The sequence below is a fragment of the Schistocerca gregaria genome, chromosome 1 (assembly GCF_023897955.1).
Source record: "Schistocerca gregaria isolate iqSchGreg1 chromosome 1, iqSchGreg1.2, whole genome shotgun sequence".
Classification (NCBI taxonomy): Eukaryota; Metazoa; Arthropoda; class Insecta; order Orthoptera; family Acrididae; genus Schistocerca; species Schistocerca gregaria.
The window spans coordinates 470191406-470213588 of NC_064920.1; the positions used below are offsets into that span (position 1 = coordinate 470191406).

General features: G+C 43.1%; 1 protein-coding gene across 1 annotated transcript in view; it reads left to right on the plus strand.

Annotated features, from left to right (window-relative positions):
* LOC126353098 (uncharacterized) overlaps positions 1-22183 on the plus strand; it is a 287154-nt gene that overhangs the window by 90121 nt on the left and 174850 nt on the right. The window contains exon 5 of the mRNA XM_050002737.1: positions 11362-11457. Coding sequence (XP_049858694.1) covers positions 11362-11457 — 96 coding nt within the window. The remainder of the gene's footprint in view (positions 1-11361; positions 11458-22183) is intronic.

Below are 22183 nucleotides of genomic sequence, written 5' to 3' on the forward strand. Positions count from 1 at the left end.
AAACTCCGAAAAGTCGTCTTACATGTCAGGAAAATGTTCTCCCATATAAGTTTCTCGCGTAAACAGTTCAAAAAATCTTCATTAGTGAGACTTGAACGCGGGACCTCAGGTACGACGAACCAATTCACCCACGCGAGATCTACAGATATGGTGCTCCGTAGTTCTGGTGTTATTTTTAATTACAGTTTAGATGCGTTCTACTGTGCGACAGTACGTGGCACGAACTACATTGATGTTTTGGTTGAAACTCTATCGACGTACAACGTTTGGCACCGATCTGAGTATCTGACATTTCGATGTTTGGGCGTTAGAAGGTACAGTTCGGGCAAGATAACTTGGACAATGCGCAGAAACGAATTTTCGTCGTGTGCGCTGGACGAGTCCATCCCTTTGTTCCGAATGGGCGACCGCCTCAACCGACCGCAAAATGTCGAATCATAACACCTCCAGTCGTCTCTGTTTCAAGTCGTTATTTTATTTGAGCAACCAGTTGCAGGGCTACATTACGCCATCTTCAAGCCTTCTGAGCGACTGGTAGGAAGAATCCCTCCTCTGCTCCACTCAAAATAGAGACCAGCATTCAGTTACTAGCTTCGGCAAGTGATAATCAAAGAGATCGCTGTGTCAAGAAGTGATCTACGGATACCAGTCACTGAATACTGGCCTCTATTTTGAATGGACCAGAGGTGGGTTTCTTCGTGCATGTCAGTAAGGAGGCCTGACGATGGCGTAAGTAGCACTGAAACTGGTTGCTCAAATGAAACAACAACTTGAAATTTAGACAGCTGAAGATGTTTTGATTCGACAATTTATAATGAATAGCCGTCAACCCGCAACCATCTGTATAATGATGGCCTTATGGAGTCCGTTGCCTGTTCTCTGCCCACATGGCAACAGAATGATGCTGTCTTTCAACATTTCTGGGCGTTTGGATCTGACGGAGCGGTTCAATTTTTGCAATGTGCGCACGTTTATTTCCATATTTCTGGAGCCTTAAGGAAAGTCATTCGTGGCCGCAAATTTGCTTGGAGTAAGAGGTGATCCCCGGGTGCAGTAATCGTTTCGTAGACAACCGCAAACATTTTTCCGTGAAGGCAATGACCGTCTTGTCTCACAGTGGGATAAATGTATTAACAGTTATGGGCATTACTTATCAGACAATAAATTGTTTACTTACTATTTTTCCATTTGCTTCGTCTTCATTTGACTGTTCCTTGTCTTTGATGGAGAGCGAAGGTAACAGACATACTAGAGAAAATTCTAAGACTAAAGTGGCAATGGGTCGGACATGTAACTCGACAAGATCAGAGGAGGTGAATCCCTGTAATTGTTCACTGCAGACCGCGGAACCACAGGAGAGGCATTGGAAGGCCCGGAAAGAGATGTCTTGATGACCTGAAGATGGCGGCTGGAACACGATTGTACCAGATGGTTCAAAACAGAAGACAATGGAAACACATGTGCGAGAAACCGACTATGCTGAGAACCGACTACTTGCTCTCCTCATGTTCTGTGAGTCTGCAGATTAGACTGGTGCTAATTCTATCATCCAAAATCAAATAAAATGATAGATTACCTGCTTGAAAATAGACTACTTGAAAACTGAACCGCCACGAACAATGGAAACGTTATTTGATAAGAACCTGCGCGCACCATTGGCATCGCCTATTGCTTATGATTGGATGACCTGGACGTTTCAACTCAATGATTTTATTTTACACGTCTAGTTCCTTAGGATCAAATTGAGGAGTATATCTCTCAGGTCATGGAACGTTTCAGTACATAAAATTAAAACATAAAAGTAATAACTGATAAAATAAAATGTTTATGAACCAAAAAAAAACCAGAGCCACAAGTTTATGTAACGCAATCAACAATATAACATCGGAATCAGCTTAATTTTTCAAGGGACTCCTCGACAGAATAGAAGGAGTTACCCATGAGGAAACTCTCAATTTTCGATTTGAAAGCGCGTGGATTACTGCTAAGATTCTTGAATTCTTGCGGTAGATTATTGAAAATGGATGCAACAGTATACTGCATACCTTTCTGTACAAGAGTCATGGAAGTGCGATCCAAATGCAGATTGGATTTCTGCCTAGTATTAACTGAGTGGAAGCTGCTAATTCTCGGGATTACGCTGATATCGTTAACAAGAAACGACAATAAAGAATATATTCACTGAAGAGCCAAAGAAACTGGTAAACTGATACACCTGCCTAATATCCTATAGGGCCACCGCGAGCACGCAGAAGTGCCGCAAAACGACGTCGCATGGACTCCACTAATGTCTGAAGCAGTGCTGGCTGGAGGGAACTGACACCATGAATTCTTCAGCGCTGTCCATAAGTCCGTAAGAGTTCGAGGGAGTGGAGATCTCTTGCGAACAGCACCTTGCAAGGCATCCCAGACATGCTCAATAATGTTCATATCTGGGGTGTTTGGTGGCCAGCGGAAGTGTTTAAATTCAGAAGAGTGTTCCTGGAACCATTCTGTAGCAATTCTGGACGTATATTGTGTCGTATTCTCCTGCTGGAATTGCCCGAGTCCGTCGAAATGCACAGTGGACATGAACGAACGCAGGTGAACAGACAGGACGCTTACGTACGTGTCACCTGTATCTAGACGTATCAGGGGGCCAATATCACGCTAACTGCACACGCCTCACGCCATTACAGGGTCTCCACAAGCTAAAAGAATCCCCTGTTGACATGCAGGGTCTATGGTCGGTTGGTTAATTTGGGGGAGGGACCAAACAGCGAGGTCATCGGACGCATCTGATTAGGGAAGGATGAGGAAGGAAGTCGGCCGTGCCCTGCCAAAGGGACCATCCCGACATTTGCCTGAAACGATTCAGGGAAATCACGGAAACCTTGAGTCAGGATGTCTATACGCCGCTTTGAACCACTGTCCTCCCGGATGCGAGTCCAGTGTGCTAACCACTGCACCACCTCGCTCTGTCAGGATCCATGAATGCATGAGGTTGTCTCCATACCCATACATATGACTCGTCCGACCAGGCAAAATCTTTACTGTCAACTACTGCCCAATTTCAGTGTGGTCGTTGTCCAATATCGGTGTTGTTCACATGAGATTTAGTCTTATGATGAACGGATAATAGCAGACCAGCATTTTACATATATGGAATGGTCCCGAAATTCTAATGAATGGACGCTGAAAAGTTTCACAATACGTGTCTTTCTAATTATAAGAAATTAATGGTCGTGAATTGAAACGTGTGAGAAGCTGATTCGTTCAGGCCTTAGAGAGATGGTCACAGAAATGATCATACAAGAAAATTCGAGGAGATGCTTTCAGAATGTGAAGAAGACTCATCAGTAAGCACACATAAACTTCACGCGAAATTCATATTTTAAGAATACAGTGTGGAGAGTACTGTTGGACCAGCAATTGTATCCCTTTTGAAGCCATTTCGACTATTTTTGACCGTGACTGTCTCAAGAAATATGTAAAGGTTTTTTTTTAATTACCGCTACCAGTCATAAACGTTGTCAACTAATGTTCAAAAATGGCTCTGAGCACTATGGGACTTAACTTCTGAGGTCATCAGTCCCCTAGAACTTAGAACTACTTAAACCTAAGTAACATAAGGACATCACACACATTCATGCCCGAGGCATGATTCGAACCTGCGACCGTAGCGGTCACGCAGCTCCAGACTGTAGCGCCTAGAATCGCTCGGCCACTCCGTCCGGCTATCAACTAATGTATTACTTATTTATTTAGCGTCATATTTATAGGGAATACCTCATCTTCAAGCTATATGGCATTAGAAAAACAACTTTACAATAAGGTCATACTGATGTTACGTAGTCTTTTCGTAAATGATGTGTTATCCTGTGGAAGAAGAGAAAACTTAGTAAGAGGCGCTGTCACTTTTGAACCTGGACTGATGTTTGCATGAAAATGTTTTGTAACGGTCACTCACTTTGTTCTTCTGGCGTGGCAGTTTCGTTGTGATGCGCTAGTGTGTTTCCGTTTCCGTGGCTCTCTTGGTCACTGTTCACAAATTGTCACTAACATAGCAGTTACTTGGAAACACTATCACAAATAGTTCTGTAGTGCAATGGACAAGATGGCGGTCGAAATAAAGATGGTTTCGATTTTACTATCGATTTGTCGATCTATGGGGTGTCAAATGTTTACACTTCTTGTGCACGTCTTGTTATCGTATTACAGATGTAGGTTGACGAAATACATTACAACTTGAGCACCTATCACAATATTATTGAACATCTCAAGATATAAACTATTTATTTTACATATTTCTAAGGTATTGCTGGGGATAGAGTCAAACGAATGCCATGTTACGTATTTTTTATTCTAGGAGTACTGTAATGAAATTGGAAAAGTAATGTGAATTTTTAAGTCTGTCATTTCATTTCGGATCTCGTTGTTCCCAATATGGCCATGGATGAATATTTCCATTTCGTTCAAGATGTCCATTTTCCAACTCTTTTCTAAATTATGTGGTAAAAAATAAGCTGATACATGACATCTCACATCCCACAGAGAAACGTAACGAAGTAGGAATTTATAAAATTACGTGCAGTCATTACAACAAATATTACATTGGCCAAATGGGGAGGAGTTTTAAAACCCACTTTAAAGAATACATTGACTGTTTCAGACTTGGCAAACCGAAGAAATCAACTATAGCGAAACATATAAATGAAACGACACAGTGTTACAACAGACAACGATCTCAACGTACTACACAATTTTAAAAAATGAGCTGGAAAATAGACATCTTTGAAGAAATGGAAATATTCATCAATGGCCACATGGGGAATAACAATATGAAATGACAGACTTCAAAAGTTCATACTTCTTTTCCAATGTCACTACAGTACTCCTAGAATAAAAGATACATAACATGACAGTCGTTTGACTCTAGCACCAGCAATAGCTTAGAAATATGTAAAATAAATAGTTTATATCATGGTGTGTTCAATAATATTGTAACAGGTGCTCAATTTGTAATGTATTCGGTCAACCTACATTTGTAGTACGATAAGAAGACGTGCAGAAGAGATGAAAACATCTGGCACCCCATAGATCGACAAATCGATAGTCAAATCGAAACCAGCTTTATATCGACCACCATCTTGTCCACAGCACTTCAGAACTGTTTGTGATCGTGTTTCCAAGTTACTGCTATGTTAGTGACAATTTGTGAACAGTGACCAAGAGAGCCACGGAATTGGAAACACCCCAGCGCATCACAACGAGATTGCCACGCCAAATGAACAAAGTGAGTGACCGTTGCAAAACATTTTCGTGCTAACATCAGCCCAGCTTCCAAAGCGACTAAGTTTTCTCTTCTTCCACACGATGACCACAGCATTTACGAAAAGACTATGTAACATCAGTATGACCTTATTGTAAAGTTGTTTTTGTAATTCCATTTAGCCTGAAGATGAGGTATTCCCTCGAAACATGCCGCTAAATAAATAACTAATACTATAGTTGACAAATGTTGTGACTGGTAGCGGTAATTAAAACAAAACCTTTACATTATTGTATCCATATCATGAGCAACATATGCAACTGATGTGGCTAATGATTTTGTGCCCAAAATTCAGTTCTGTCATTGGATTAAATTGTATTGATTGCACTGAGACCGGCGATCATCGCTGTCAGCTGTTGCTATGACCTTCAGTGGTTACTACAAGATAGAAGTTCATTACACCATTACAAAACTAAATATTCATTTGTTATTATCAGTTCCTTGTATAAAAATAGAGTAGCAGGTTCTAGCATAGCGGTTTGGGGCACTCTGTATCACCGCGTGAGGTTGAGCATGTGGTTAGCACAATGGACTCGCATTCAGTAGGACGGAGCTTTAAACCTGCGTCCGGCCATCCTGATTTAGTTTTTCAGTGATTTCCCTAGATCGCTTTACCCATCTGTCGGGATGGTTCCTTTGAAAAAGCACGGCAGATTTCCTTCCCCGTCCTGGCCTAGTCGGGCCGTGTGCTCCGTCTCTAATGACCTCGTTATCGACAGGACGTTAAACACTAATCTCCTCCTCCTCCACTCTGTATGTTTTACGGCTGGGACCGTTTCTACTGACATCACCAATCGCGCAGCCAGATGTCGGTTGTTACCCGCTATTTAAGCGCAATACGCTACATTCGTCTTATGTTGTGCATCGACTGCCCGTCCCAGCAACAAGCGTCGACGCTTTGCAGGTCCTCCTGATTTCGCTACAATTTTCTGGCGATGATCCGTATACACCGTACAACAGAATCATCTGCGAACGGGCTCTTGTTACCGAACAGATCGTTTATGTGTTGGGTTGGTGCGTAAGTTAGTTGCGTTTCATTTTGAATGTTGGTATTACGGTTACTACGAGTTTATCTGTCGGTTGTCATTTTTATTTGTAGTTCGCTGTTGGTATTTCAGCTTACATATTGTCATTTTGAGATACTCAGTAGAGCTATTGAGGCTAGAAAATTGACTGCTAAGTGGAGAAACCGAAACATCTCCCAAATATTCTTCTGTCTGAGTTCAAAAGAGGGGTGGCTGCACAGGAGGCAGCCAGAAACATTTGCGTCGTGTATGTGGGCAATGCGACTGCTCAGGTCGAGGCAAGAAAATGGTTTTCTCGTTTTAAGGAAGATTGTTTTGACATTAGTCACTCTCCATTTTCAGGAAAACCTTCGGGGTTTGATGAAGATCGTTTAAACGCATCAGTGCACAATGATTCACGTCAGTGTACTCGAGAACTGGCAAATATGATGAGCTGTGAGCATCGCAACATCGTGCGACATTTGCATGGGGAAGGTTCAAAAATCGGGTAAGTGGGTACCGCATGTTCAAAGCCAAAATCACAAAAATCAGCGGATGACCATAAATGCATATCTGGTTGCGTGTCGTCGAATGGTTCGTGAACAATATCGACTATTCCTATCATTTATCGCTACTGGTAACAAGAAATGGTGTCTTTACGCTGACGTATGGGAAAGGAAGGAGTGGTTGAGCCCTGCCAAAACAGCAGCTCTCCGTGGATCCACAAAAGATAGTCTTATGCATTTGGGGGAACATCGACGGTGTTGTGTAATACGAATTGCTTCCCCCAGGGGTACTCATCAGTGCTGACATTAATTGTCAGCCGGCCGCGGTGGTCTCGCGGTTCTAGGCGCGCAGTCCGGAACCGTGCGACTGCTACGGTCGCAGGTTCGAATCCTGCCTCGGGCATGGATGTGTGTGATGTCCTTAGGTTAGTTAGGTTTAAGTAGTTCTAAGTTCTAGGGGACTAATGACCACAGCAGTTGAGTCCCATAGTGCTCAGAGCCATTTGAACCATTAATTGTCAACAAATGAGACACCTTACAGACGCAGTCCAAGAACAACGACCAGGAAGAATGCGTGAAATTATGGTACCCCACCGTAACTCCCACCGACATTCTGCTATACTGACAAAAAACACTGTACAGAAGTTGGGTTGGGATTTCATTCCTGACGCGCTTTATTCTCCTGTTTTTGCGCCCTCGGATTTTCACGTTTTCCGCCCTCTATCGAACAGCCTTCAACGACCTTCCTTTCCGGTTGAAAATACACTCCGAACATGGCTCGACGAATTCTTCGCCTCAAAACCACGTGATTTCTAGAGTCGCGAGATCGAAAAGTTACCCAGCATTGGCAGGCTGTTGCAAGTATGAAGGAGAATATATTATTGATGACTCAAGTCTCTGTTATGTGTATCTGTTGTGTTTATTAATCTTATGAAAAAACGCTATGAACTTATGCACCTACGCAATACATACCGTGAATAGTAATCAGGTTATAATATTTCTTTGTGACATGCCCGTATCTACGTTTGCACGATGTATTCATGTTGAGGGCTGATGTGTCGGTCAGCCTCTATGTGGTTTTTAGGTGATTTCCCACCTCCGACTCGCTGAGTACCTGACTGGTATTCACGTCACTCCTCAGTTACAGTTAGAAAACGTTCACACACTTTCACAAGAAATAACAGTAAGCGCATAAGTGACCTGATATATGACAGAAACATTTGTAGTTAAGATGTTAAATAGATTGGCTTTGAATAGACTCCTTTGAAAATATGTCACATGTTTTTTGACATTAGCTCTCATTTGAAACGGGGGAAGAATATTGTTACTTTCACCACATCCAAATATGAAACTGTTATTCAAATTATTTGATCTTATTCTATGTTTATGTGTCCCAAGCTGTCAAGCGTTAGGCAACTAAAGTATAAAAAGGGTATTATTGTAAAAGATTTTTTTCTTTCGTCAGAAGATTTCCAGCCGTTTAATGTGAAACGCTTCCCTCGATGTCACTAATTCGCCTTCCAACAAACTTCCAAATTCTGTTAACAAAGTACATTGCTCTTTTATTGTGGGTATTTATTACTTATTAGAGTACAGTATAATATTCGTCACCAGCATGCTGTTACTTGTCAAAACCCTGTTTTTATCTCAGCTTTATGTACATGTCTACAGCGCAATCCATCTTACGGGCTGTGGTGGAGGATACTTCAAGTAGCACTATCTGTTTCCCCATTCCGTGTTCCATTCGCGAATGGCGCTTAGGAAGAACGGCTGTCGATAAAGCTCCATGCGACAGCTAATATCTCCGACTTTCTCGTCTTGATCAAGACGTATTCGGGAGGAGGTAACGTGTTGGTGGACTGTTCGTGGAATGCACGCTCACGAAATTCCAGTAGTAAACTTCTCCGTGATACACAACGCATCTCTTCTAGAGTCTGCCTCTGGAATTTGTTTGTTGATCGGCTCGGCAAACTCGGGCTCCTATTAAACTATCCGGTGACGAAATGCGCCTTTCTTCGTTGGGTCTTCTCTATATGTTCTCTTACTCCTACTAGATAAGTGTCCATAATGATGAACCACATTCAAGAATCGGTCGAACGTGTGTATTGTGAGTTACTTGTTTAGTGGACGAAATTACACTTCCTTAAAGTCTTCCCAATGAATCATAACCAAGAATAAAAAAGTAGTTTTCACGTTGTCGTCAAACTTATCCTGTATTTATCGAGAAAGATGCGAGCAACAGAACAGTTTAAAAAAGTTGAAAACAGGAACGAAATACTTCGTCTTCAGAGGATTCTCCTCTGGCCAGAACATGTTTTTGTCGGCGTTTATAAACCTCTCTGAAACTACCAGCAAATGCTTCTTTTGGAATCAATCTTAGCGCAGCTGTGACCTCAGAAAAATCATTGAACAGCCGACGAAACCTGACTCAAACCGCTGTGCATTGCAACCATGATAGTTAATTACCTTATTTTTTTGTAGAGTTGATAATACGTTGTGTGTAAAAGATAGATCTCAGTCACATATGTCAGTGACGTCTGCAGCAGTTATAGGTGTTCCCTACTGCACCTCATTCAATTTCTGTGTCAGGATTTAGGAACAGCTCTATTTGTATACAGGTCTTATCATTGTGCTCGCTGTTTTCCCGATTACTCCAATTTCAATGTCGGAGAAAATCGCCGATTCATGGGAATATTTTTCGCACTTCCTCGGTGTTGTATGTGATTATGGTTGTGCATGGTCGATCCAGACTGAGATGCATCAACAAGTTTTCTTTCCGTCCCAAAAGCGTTTGAATCATTGGCAAAATCATTTTATGGACATTGATTCTAATCAGCACTCTTGCACCCCCGTCAGCGTTCTCTACAATTTGTAACACAACTTTATGTTTATTAGTTCCCCCATTGTATTGCACTGTCAATTTTTCTTCTCAGTGCAGCCACAGCAGACATGCCTGCTTCAGTTTAGTGCGTTCCTCATTACATAGAGCTTCTTAACATTTGTATTCATGTATAAGAATAGGTTTCGAATAAATTTGGACAATTAGGTATTGATCAATTCACCATTCTCGTTAGGCATTACGTGTAACCAGCGGTGCTTGCTGAGGTATTTGCTAGTGTTGAGCGGTACTTAAAATAGGTAAATAAATTACTGAAATCAAAGTGAAGTGAAGTAGAAATTAGAAAATAAATGAAAAACTTAGTTTAATTTGGAAGAGTTACACACTGGCAAACAGCAGGCTGATCAGCAGTGGCAACGGCTGGCGCTTGCAAGTCGGCACGTTCAGGAGAAGCCATCGCCCGCCCCACATAGCGGAAGCTGTCGATTCATCCGTCAGGGCATCGCCCGACCGGCTCACGTGTTTCTCAATTGTCACGTGTGATCAAAGGCCCTCGCCTACATTCCAAGAGCCACAGACCGACGTTAAGAAGATTCTTCGAGAAGCTTTTCAACGTGACAGAAGAGGCAATGACCGTGAAGTCGTTCACCTCCAGTGAAGTGAAGTAAATAAATAAGCGAGACGCAGTGGACGCGACAGTGGTTTTCAGTTCAGTTTCGGTTTGAGTTCAGTTCAGGTACAGTCCAGTCGGTGCTGAAGACCGTCATGAAGGAAGAGCCTACACCGTACACAGAAGCACCAAGTCCGCCGCTGTAATGGAATGGCAAGCAGCAGCCTCGCCGACAGAAGTTAGAAGGTATATGAAGACTGATTTTTACGTACGTGGGTGACTCGTGAGGACGGGAAGGGGACGGCCTCACATCAGCAGTCACCTTTGAGCTGTTGATGAAGATCTGACAGCCAAAGACTGGCAAGCTGGAGTCTGTTGTTCGAGTCCGGGACACTGGCCTTTCCCCGCCACGCCGCTCTGCTGGCCGACGCACAACACTGTAACACTGTCAGAAGCGGCCGCATAGAGAAGAGAAACCCTGGACGCCACATGCAAGGTATCACCATCCGATTCACGACTTCGTTCTCAATAACTAAACGGGCCACCTCACGATGCGCGTCTCCAGTCAACTGGGCGAAACAGCGACACGAGATACACACCGCCAGGCGTAATCAGACGCCGCTGCTCACGCAGCAGAAGGCTTTGCAAACGACACATCTGCCGCTCTCCCACTCAGAACAATCCAGTAAGGAAACCATTGTACAAATCTTTCAATAAAAGTTAACTTATGTGAAAATGCTGTTTCATTCTACCTCATACCCTAGCCAAAGAAGAACCCACCTTGCCCACATGTTTGTTAAGAGAGAAAAAGTAATTTATTTAGTGTTTTTCACCCTGACATAATGCTTTAGAATCACATGCCCTTTGCAGTAATGCTCATCCTGACAACTGACTAGCATCAAAAGAGGTTACCCAGTTACACTAGCAACCAGTATGCTCCATCGCCTACATGACGTCCTATGTTGTCTTCTGACTGTTTGTTCCAGCCAAAATGTGTGTAGACGTTTAGTATACGCTGTGGCTCGTTTGGTGAGTCTCGGGTGCGGCGTGTCTAAGGTACGGCGAGGTGACGAGGTGGCGGCGTGTTGCAGGTGCCAGCGGCCTGCACCTGGCCATCGCGTACAACAACAACGAGCTGGTGCAGGACCTGGTGGAGGCGGGCGCCAGTGTGTCCCAGCGCGCCATTGGTAAGTGCTGCCCCAATAAGAGATCTGAAGGACGTCACGACATTCCGTACCGACGTGTAACTCCGTGCGATAAGGTCCGCACAGCATGCGGTGGCCGAAGCGCAATGACCAGTTTTCGTCCAAAGCGCTGAGCGAGGTCATCCGTTCGTTCAAAGGGGGAGTTCGATATCGTTTGTGCGGTTTCGGCCGGTTGGCGTCACGCTACGATGACAGAATTTCGGCGCGCACCCGCAATCTTTCTCCAACGGCTGTGCAGTAACCATTCGGAAAAAAAATCATTTTTCGTTGCTTACAGCCTTATACACGGTGCGTAAAAAAATGTATATACACTTTTGAAGCGTCATAGAAAATTTATTTCCCGTTCTACAATGTTAAATTTCTGGAAATGGAAAGTCCTATTGGAAAAATAAATGTACTTTGCAAATGTGATTAATGTTCAAACTGGTGGCCTTCAGCATCAATACATTTCTGAGTTCGAGTCACCACTGATTCCTTACATCGTACCAAAGTGTCCAATGATATTTCTGCGCACTCCCACTGAATCTCATTCCAGAGTGTGTCCAGGTTACGTGGTTTATGTTTGTACACCGCATCTGTGCCCCATAAGAAGAAATCCAGCGGCGTGAGGTCTGGAGAGCGTGCAGGAAACTCGATTGGTCCCCTGCGTCCTATCCACTGGCCTGGCACACTGTGATCCAGCTATGCTCGTACGTCCCTGTGATAGTGCGGCGGGGCGCCATCTTGTTGGAAATAAAACTCATCATTACCGTATAACGCACGAATGTTAGGGAACATGGAGTCAGCAAGCATTGTTAGATACGTTTCTCCAGTAACAGTACCTTCAAAGCGGAAAGGCCCAATGAGCCCCTTGCAGACAAACCACACCACACATTTACACCAGGCAAATTCACAGCCTTTTCAACTGTAATGTGAGGATTATCTTCAGCCCATTACACACAATTGTGCCTATTGACAGTTCCATTGAGTTTGAATTACGCTTCATTCGACCAAATTACACTACCCATAAATCCCGGTACACTTCTCACCATCTCCTGAACCCATTCACAAAATTCTAACCTTCGATCTGGATCGTCGTCACGTAGCTGTTGCACCAGCTTTGGAATGTACACACGAAACTTGCCTGTCTTCAGAATGCGTAGCACACTACTAGCACTTACATTACTCTCACGTGCCGCCTGCCTTGAAGATTTTTGAGGCCAACGCTGAAACAGTTCCAAGACCGCAGTTGTCGAATCATCACTTGTAGCTGTACGAGGTCACCCTGATCGACCTTTTGGCACATCACACACTGGTCCACGAATTTCGAATTTCTCTCGTAGACGTGTAATTGTTAACCTTGAAGGTGGTTCTGCACCATACTCACTTCTCCACTGTCTCCGAACCGCAGCTACATTCTCAAACTTCCAGTACCACTTAATTATCTCCTTCCGCGCTTCAAAGCTCAAACACACGTCCCCCATGTTGCAGTTACTTCCTTGCCACTGCTGCCACCTGTTGAAGAAACATAACATTACTTTCTCACAGATATTTAACCTTGCAGAACGGGAAATAAATTGTCTATGACAGCTCAAACTGTGTATACATTTTTTGGACGCACCCGGTATATCAGATGCCTGATGACATGCCTATCATTTCGGTAATAATCACAGCTATTGTTTGCACTTACGTCAAACTCTGCATGACATTAGAAAAAGTTTGCAATAAAAAATAGGTTTCATAATGATTTTATGCTTGGTGCATATTACTTAATATTTCAGTGCATATTAAATTTAACTAACATATCGAATTTTTCTTTAGAGTTTGGTGGGGCCTGTATCTCTCACCAATTTTGAGGAAGTTGATCTGATGTAGCACATTCATATCCGGTCGCGGATGCCAGCGATTAAGTCAGAATAAAATATTTACAACATTCTTCATATTTCATAAACGATCCGAGAAACCGAAATTAGATTTCGGCAAATGATAGCACGCAAAGAGGATAGTATTTTGCCATATGGTTGTTATGCAAAGCTTCATTATCTACCATGTTATTGCACTAACTATAAACTTTTTCGATGAAAGAATGTAATTTTGAAGGACCATAGACAGTCGGTGAAAAGAGAAATTGAATGGGTTTCGGAATGACATTAGTGAAAACATTATACTTTTATTTTTATATCGAGGATATGCCTTTTACAAGCTATTGACCTTACTTTTCCTCCATTTCTCGCTTAATAAAATCAATAAATCAGTATTTCACAATTGTCTCTCAGCTGCATCTGCACAACAAATTGGTGAGGTGACACTGTGTAAAATCCGCTGTGTTTTGCCAAAAGAAGCAAATTTTAGTATGGCAACAAGAAAAATGTAGGTCTTACCCAAAATTCGTCACTCATGACGCTTCTCTGTAAGTTACAAGTGATTAACAAGCCAGACGAAAATAAATTGCTGCTTTAGCTAAATTTTCAGCGAAGTTCTTTCTAGATACTAACCAAAGCAGAAATGACAGTAGATCTTTTTGAATGGTCACCATGCAAGTGTGGGCGTGGAGGGGCTCCACTTAACATTTACAAAACCCCTGCAGCGCTCGTCATTTCCCCTACGTCCCCTCCCTGCAACCTCCACAGCTACCGCTCGCCCCAGCTGTGCCCTGCCAACTGTGCACTTACCATCGACCTCATTCCGTGCGCTCTCTACACAGAGCAGTAGTCTGTGGACAGTGATTTCATGGAAAGTATTCACCCTCTGATAGTATAGTTTCCACTGCTGCTTAATTCTGAAGTCTCAAAATGACCATTAACAGTGACAATACAGAGACAACGCTGCTAAAAGGCTGTAAATGTGTCCCATGTGATGGTTGCGTATGACGTTTTGAAATGCTTTCGCAGCACTGGAAATAGGTCGCGAACTGGGATCACACTAAAGGAAAACATCCATGAGAGGACAGGGAGTAAAAAATCGAAAAGATGCTCTTTGGGGAGGACTGTCTACTTTCTTCGATTCCACCATGTAAATTAGTTCTTGGAGTTTTCTAAGTAGTTCCTCGTGAGATACTTAGTGCCTTCCTTCAAGCTTCAAAGATCCTTTCCGACTCACAGATAGCGACGTCAGTTCTTGTGTAGACATCGCACGTCTTGAAAACCGTACTTACAATGCGTACCTTTCACTCACGAGAATTTTGTACTAGGGGAGTCGTGCCAAGGAATTCCAAAAATTGGCAGCACCCTCAGTCTCGCTTCCAACTCACACTTACAAAGGATAGCACGTTTTTACACAATTTTTTACTGAGTAGAACAATGTGATGCCGATGTTGATCGTAGCAGTTTTAACTTACATATAAACTTAAGAACGCCTTTACACACACTCAGTACAGAAAATCGTAACGTCGAAATACTATTAATATTGTTTCATTACCATACAATACATTTCAGAAAAATTTGCTACTTTTCTTGAAACTGTGGTTTGAGAAACTATTACTAATACACAACATTGTACAACATACGCACATTCAGGGTTCATACGACGTTTGTACATTGGACTGTTTCTTACGTTAAGCCATAATATATTCTAAAAAAGATATTAATTTGAATTTAATATATCAAGACGCTTTCCCTTGTGTCCAGGTTGCGTCCATTTCGTGTCATGCCAAGAAACACATATATGTAAGAACACTACTATGGCGAGCGATCCCCTGCGTTTCCTCCCAGCGCTGCCTGGCTCTCGTGCTGTTATCAGAGGGCGTTCGCATTAGATACAGCTTTGCAAGTGCCTCAGCTGTCCCGTCTGCCACAGCTCTCTGCGCGACGTCCATTTGTCTTGTTATTTACATAAAATGAAATGACCAATAAAATAACCGTTGGGACCGGAAACGTCACAGAATACCTTCCACTCAGATTTCTTAATATTTGTATCACACTCTTTCGTTAGTGATCGAGCGCTCTATGTATATTTTTAAGAAACGCGTCAGCCTAACCTTTTTAGCGTCCTAGCCACCTGACCGACATAGTAGTACAATTAATCGAAGTTTGTTACCTATTGTAGCCATAACTGAGTACAAATACCGCTATTTCTTACTTTTAACTGAGTAGACAACTCTATTTCATCATTAAGCTCTAGTTGCGAACCGAAAGAACCTAAAAATGGAGGGCCTATTTTTATTCAGTAAACGAGAAACGAAAAGATTCAGCTTTAACCGTGAGAAGCCTTGTCAGCAACGTGAAATAATTACATGTTACCTTACATTTACTTGTCCTCATCCTAAAAGTTGGTTTAAACAAGCAGTTCATTTCCAAGGCCTAGTACTTGTCTTCCTCCAACTTTTCAGCTCAATTATCCGCATAGCTCTAAGGAGAACTACAGTATACTGTGGACTGTGAACGATAGAGCAACTCGTCATTTTTCAGTTGCGTAGAGGCGCAAATAAATACCAGAAATGAAACAAGCGGAAGTGATGATATAAATCCCTGGGTCAATTGGCTACTGAAGCCTGGAACTTTGGAGTGACAAACTGACACTTGCTCACTGAGGCACCGAGACCAGTGACTGGAATACTGAGCACCAAATTCGCCAATCAGGCAGAACCAATGGAACCAAGCCCTCCGCCCACATCGACTGTTTCTGGCACACCATACAGACTCCTACTTGCTTGTTATCATTGTTACGTGTTTCCAAGCCGTTATACCACAGTATTCGCAGTACGCGATGATTTCTAGTGGGTGTAGAAGATCCCGTAGCTTTTGAATACTACTAATGAAGCACTATTTTTCGGACAAAATCAAAAATCATTTTCTTATAAGTATTCGAATGTAAAAATTCCACTTTGGTTCTGCATTGTCTTTTCATATAATCTCACCTACAAAAATATTAACTACACTTTTAAAACAAGCACAGCGGCCGCCTCGGAGTGCTGTAAATGGGCTGTGGGGAAACGGGAAAAGAAGAGAACCGAAGCGTTTGAGCTACTGTGCTGCAAACAGATTCTGAAAATTAGGAAGACTGATAAAAGAGGAAATGAGGAGATTCTCCGTAGAATCGTCGAGGAAAGAAATGTGTGAAAACACTGACAAGAAGGAGGGACAGGGTGACAGAATATATGTTAAGGCATCGGGAAGTTACTTCCATGAGACTGGAAGGAGCTGCAGAGGCTAAAAACTGTAGGGAAAGGCAGAGATTGGAATGTGTCCAACAAATAGCTCAGAACGTCGGGTGTAAGTGCTATTCAGAGCTGAAGAGGCTGGCACGGAAGAACTAGTTGTGGCAGGCCGCAACAAATCAGTCAGAAACTTGATGACAAAAAAATTAACCGATCGTGTGTAACTGGTTCGATATCAGCACAGTAATATAAGTCGACGTGGAGACGTGACGGATAGCAGGAAGGAGCTATCGTGTTTGGACGTGGCCATCACTAAAACCTGAAAAAAGTTACGCGATTTGTTGGTGTATTATTGCGGACTCTCCAGCATGTCTACAAGAAATAGTGTCCCTCTCGGAGCCATGTAAAACTGCGTAACAGCAGTGGTCGTAAAAATATTCAAAACGACAGGGACCAGAGACGGGTTCACGCCTTGTCTGTGACAATCGGCTTTGAAATCGACAGTAATTGCAATTATCAGTAAATGCAGGTCTATCTCAAACCAGTTTCCGAGAGAAAATTATGAAGGGAAGTGAATGGAATGGATATTTGGTACCGGACACTTGCTCATAGCAGCACATGAAGGTGCACTTCTTCAGTGAATGAAGCAGCACAGAAACTGGACAGTGGCTGACTGGAGGCGTGTAGTGCTGTCCACGAGTTGTGATTTTCCCTCTTTTCAGATGATGCAGAGTGTCGAGTACACCGACGAACTAATGAGGTGTTTCACCTGCAGTGTGTGGAGGATGAAGTTCAGATGGGAGGTGGTTCTGTGGTGTTTAGGAGGTGTTATTCGTACCATAACTTGGACCCAAACATCCAGGGTACTGTGAATATGATCCAGTGCGTTGACCTCAACATTCTCGTTGATCTAGAGCTGCCCTTTCTTCTACACATTCGCAGTGAGTATGTTGTGGACACTACGATCTACCAACATGGGAATAGTCTTGTTGACAGGACTGGACGCATACATTTACATAATGGTAAGACAGAGAGCTAGGAACCAGGTTTTACATTGCAGGACACTTCCAGGAGCAGATGTGGACTCTGACCACAATTTATTGGTTATGAACTGTAGATTAAACTAAAGAAACACCAAAAAGGTAGTAATTTAAGGAGATGCAAGTTGGATAAACTGAAAGAACCAGAGGTTGTAGAGAATTTCAGAGAGATCTTTGGGGAACTATTGACGAGAACAGGGTAAGGAAATACAGTAGAAGAAGAATGGGTAGCTTTGACAGATGAAATAGTGAAGGCAGCAGCTAAAAAGACGAGGGCTAGTAGAAATCCTTGGGTAGCAGAAGAGATACTGAATTTAATTGATGAAAAGGAAAAATATAAATATGCAGTAATTGAAGCAGGCGAAAAGGTATACAAACGTCTCAAAAATGAGATCGATAGGAAGTGCAAAATGACTAAGCAAGGATGGCTAGAGGGCAAATGTAATTTCCTGCCTACAGGAAAATTAAAGAGACCTTTGGAGAAAAGACAACCACCTTGATGACTATCAAGAGCTCAGATGGACAACCAGTCCTAAGCAGACAAGGGAAAGCAGAAAGGTGGAAGGAGCCAGCCATGAAAAACTCTATCTGGTGAGCAAGATGTATGAGATAGCTGAAATACTCTGAGACTCCAAGAACAATGTAAGATTTCCAATCCCAAAGAAAGCAGGTGTCGACAGGTGTCAAAATTACCAAACTGTCAGCTTAACAAGTCACAGCTGCAAAATACTAACAGGAATTCTTTACAGACAAATGGAAAAACTGGAAGAAGCTGACCTCGGGTAAAATCAGTTTGAAATCTGTAGAAATGTTGGAACACGCGAGACAATACTGACCCTACGACTTATATTAGAAGATAGGTTAAGGAAAGGCAAACCTACGTTTCAGCATTTGTAGACTTAGAGAGAGCTTTTAACAATGTTGATGGAATACTCTCTTTCAAGTTCTGAAGGTGGCAAGGGTAAAATACAGGGAGCGAAAGGCTATTTACAATTTGTGCAGAAACCAAATGGCAGTTATAAGTGCCAAGGAGCATAAGTGCCAAGGAGCATGAAATGGAAGCAGTGGTTGAGAAGAGGTTGAGCCAGGCTTGTAGCCTATTCCCGGTATTATTCAAAGTATATATTGAGGAATCAGTAAAAAGAAAAATTTGGAGTATAAATTAAAATCCGTAGAGAAGAAAAAAAATGGTTTAAATGGCTTTGAGTAATATGGGACTTAACTTCTGAGGTCATCAGCCCCCTAGAACTTAGAACTACTTAAACCTAACTAACCTAAGGATGTCACTCACATCCATGCCCGAGGCAGGATTCGAACCTGCGACCGTAGCGGCCTCGCGTTTCCAAACAATAGCGCCATATAGAAGAAACAGAAAATTTGAGCGTTGCGGATGACATTGTACTTCTCTGAGAGACAGCATAGGACCCTGAGAAGCAGTTGAACGGAATGGACAGTGTCTTGAAAGGAGGATATAAGATAAACGTCAACAAAAGCAAAACGAGGATAACGGAATGTAGTTGAATTAAATCAGGTGATGCTTAGGGAATTAGGTTAGAAAATGAGACACTTAAAATAGTAGATGAGTTTTGCTATTTGGGGAGCAAAATAACTGACGATGGGGTCGAAACTGAGAGGATACAAAATGTAGGCGTGCTACGAAAAGGAAGAAGAGAAATTTATTAACGCCGAATGTAGATTTAAGTGTCAGGAAGTATTTTCTGAAAGTATTTATATGGAGTGTGGACATGTATGGAAGTGAATCGTGTGCAATAAATAGTTTAGACAAGAAGAGAATAGAAGCTTTCAAAATGTGGTGCTACAGAAGAATGCTGAAGATTGGATGGGTAGATCATGTAACTAATGAGGAGGTACTGAACAGAATTGGGGAAAAGAGGAACTTGTGACACAACTTGACTAGAAGAAGAGATCGGTTGGTAGAACACTTTCTGGGGGATCAAGGGATCGCCAATTTAGTACTGGAGGGAAGTGTGGAGGGTAAAAGTCGGAGATCACTAAGCAGATTCAGAAGGATGTAGGTTGCAGTAGTTCTTCGGAAATGAAGAAGCCTGCACAGGATAGAGTAGCATGGAGAACTGCATCAAACCAGTCTCTGGACTGAAGACCACAACAACAACAGCATGACGGCATGTTCATTTGTGGACTAACCTTCCTGGGAACGATTGGCAGCCGTAGGGTTGTGTCTCTGCAATAAACGGGAGTGTTCCGATGAACTCATGTATCCTACAGTAACAGAATATGAGATGAAAAACCCCGTCACGGCTGAGGTATTCTCGATTTACTTGAAAAATTCTGTGACGGCGGAGATATCCTCGTGTTACTTGTGAACAGTGCACATTGAGAGGCCTACTAATGGAACATTAGGTCCGTGTGCCGGCTTTCCTCTCTAACTTGATCACGTCACTTTCGCGACCCGCGCCCACTGTACTGCAATACCCGAATTGGCCGTACGGATCGACAGAGTTTTAACTTGCTAAAGCGTCCTTTCGGTTTTTACCACACGCCATTTACTCTCCTTCAGGTTGTTGGAGGATCCATTTCATATGATTGCTAATTCCACAGATCTTGGTAGATGCTCCGTTTGTGGCAACCATCGATTGTACGAGGGCCGTTCCGACAGTAACGCCTACTATTTTTTGTGATGACTTTGGATGTCCGCACCGGGTGTAGTTAGTGTAGTGCTAGTACTTGAACCTTCCTCTTTCATTTGCAGGTTGTTCCGTTGTTCTGCGGTAGTTGGCGCCAGCAGAGGTGTGTTCCAAAATGCAGGTTCGAATCCTGCCTCGGGCATGGATGCGTGTGATGTCCTTGGGTTAGTTAAGGTTAAAGTAGTTCCAAGTTCTACGGGACTGATGAACTCACATGTTAAGTCCCATAGTGCTCAGAGCCATTTGAACCATTTGAACTACTGCTTGGGGCACTTTGTAGACAAGGAGCAATTATGGGGCCGTCATCTCATGCCACGTCTAGCGCTACCGCAGGATAACTGATGGAATACAGTGCAGGAAATGATAGCCACACGTGACACTGCTGCTGTTTTAACAAAGGAAGGAACGCTCGTGCCCGCATCTCGTGGTCGTGCGGTAGCGTTCTCGCTTCCCACGCCCGGGTTCCCGGGCTCGATTCCCGGCGGGGTCAGGGATTTTCTCTGCCTCGTGATGGCTGGGTGTTGTGTGCTGTCCTTAGGTTAGTTATGTTTAAGTAGTTCTAAGTTCTAGAGGACTATGGCCATAGATGTTAAGTCCCATAGTGCTCAGAGCCATTTGAACCATTTGAACGCTCGTGTTCTCAATGGCCGAGTAACAAAGTGACGAAACCTGACGCTCTTATACAACAGGATAGCATGTATCCCAGCACAAACCAGCAGCCCCCGTGAAAGGTATCAACGACCATTTCCTACAGCCCGACAAAGAAAGGACAATGAAATGTAATTATAATCTGAGTACAGATTATGACTGTAAGACAGAGGACGACGCGATGACAGTAACCACGGAAAGATAGCATGCCTAATTAGTGAGCTGATAAATTTGACTTGCAGTTTTCACTCCGACAATTTTTTTCTCGTCAGTGTCTTCCCAAGTTAAAGAAGGTTCTAAAAACTCAAGTAGTAACATAATCCCATGATGCCGCACCTGTTGAAAAGTCTAGATTTTAGCCGCAACATTCGCAGTCTGTTCACAGTAACGGTTCGGTGGAAGGTGACGCTGTTACACACAGGATGACCTGTTTAGCACCTTTTCAGAAAAACCAACGTGAAAGCTCTACGGATCGCCCACGCTTCTCGCCTGACTCGTCGCAGGAGGGACAGTGCCGCCTCCATAGTCAGACTGGCAGTATAGGAACACTTTTCTTCCTTTGTAGCAACACTTGTGTGTCGTCCCGGAGACGTTAAAACGCGGAGAATCTCGGTCCGAAGGCCCACACCGAAGCAGCTCCTGGACGCGATCGGTTGATTACATTTCCCTGGAAGGATGGCTTGACAGTCAGCAGCCATTTTAGTCCCATCACGTTCTGGACACCATTACTTTGAAGCCAGGTGTCTCCTATAAATAAGCGAGTAGAATCCGATTGCATTTTACGTCAATGCACGTTAGGATTGCAATCTCGGCCACAGCACTCACTCTGTGCCGGTCCTGCGAGCGACCGTTCGACTACTAATGGCAAGCCACGCGCTGAAGCCTTTGTCTTCTCATTTCCTCGTCTTAATACTATGACTCATTACTTCCGTAACTCATGTACCAACTGTCCACGGTTAGATTTCTCGGCCCTTTCTCTAATCCTTAATTGTGGATTCCTAGCTATTCCCATATTGTGGAGGTTGTCCCACGTTTTCACATTATTCATGAGACATACTGGTCTTCATTCAATTCCTAATATCTCGTTTACTTCTGTAGCCGTGTTCCCTATCCCTAAATAATTTTGACCACACTGCAGCCGAAACCACTGTTTCCGTTAGCGAGGTCTGATGCTAACGGTCAAGTTGACGAACAGTTTTACAAGTAAGGTCTGAATTATCTATGAAATTATAAGAAGGGGTAGCCGAGGAACATTTTGATCTGCCTTGTTGCATCTTTTC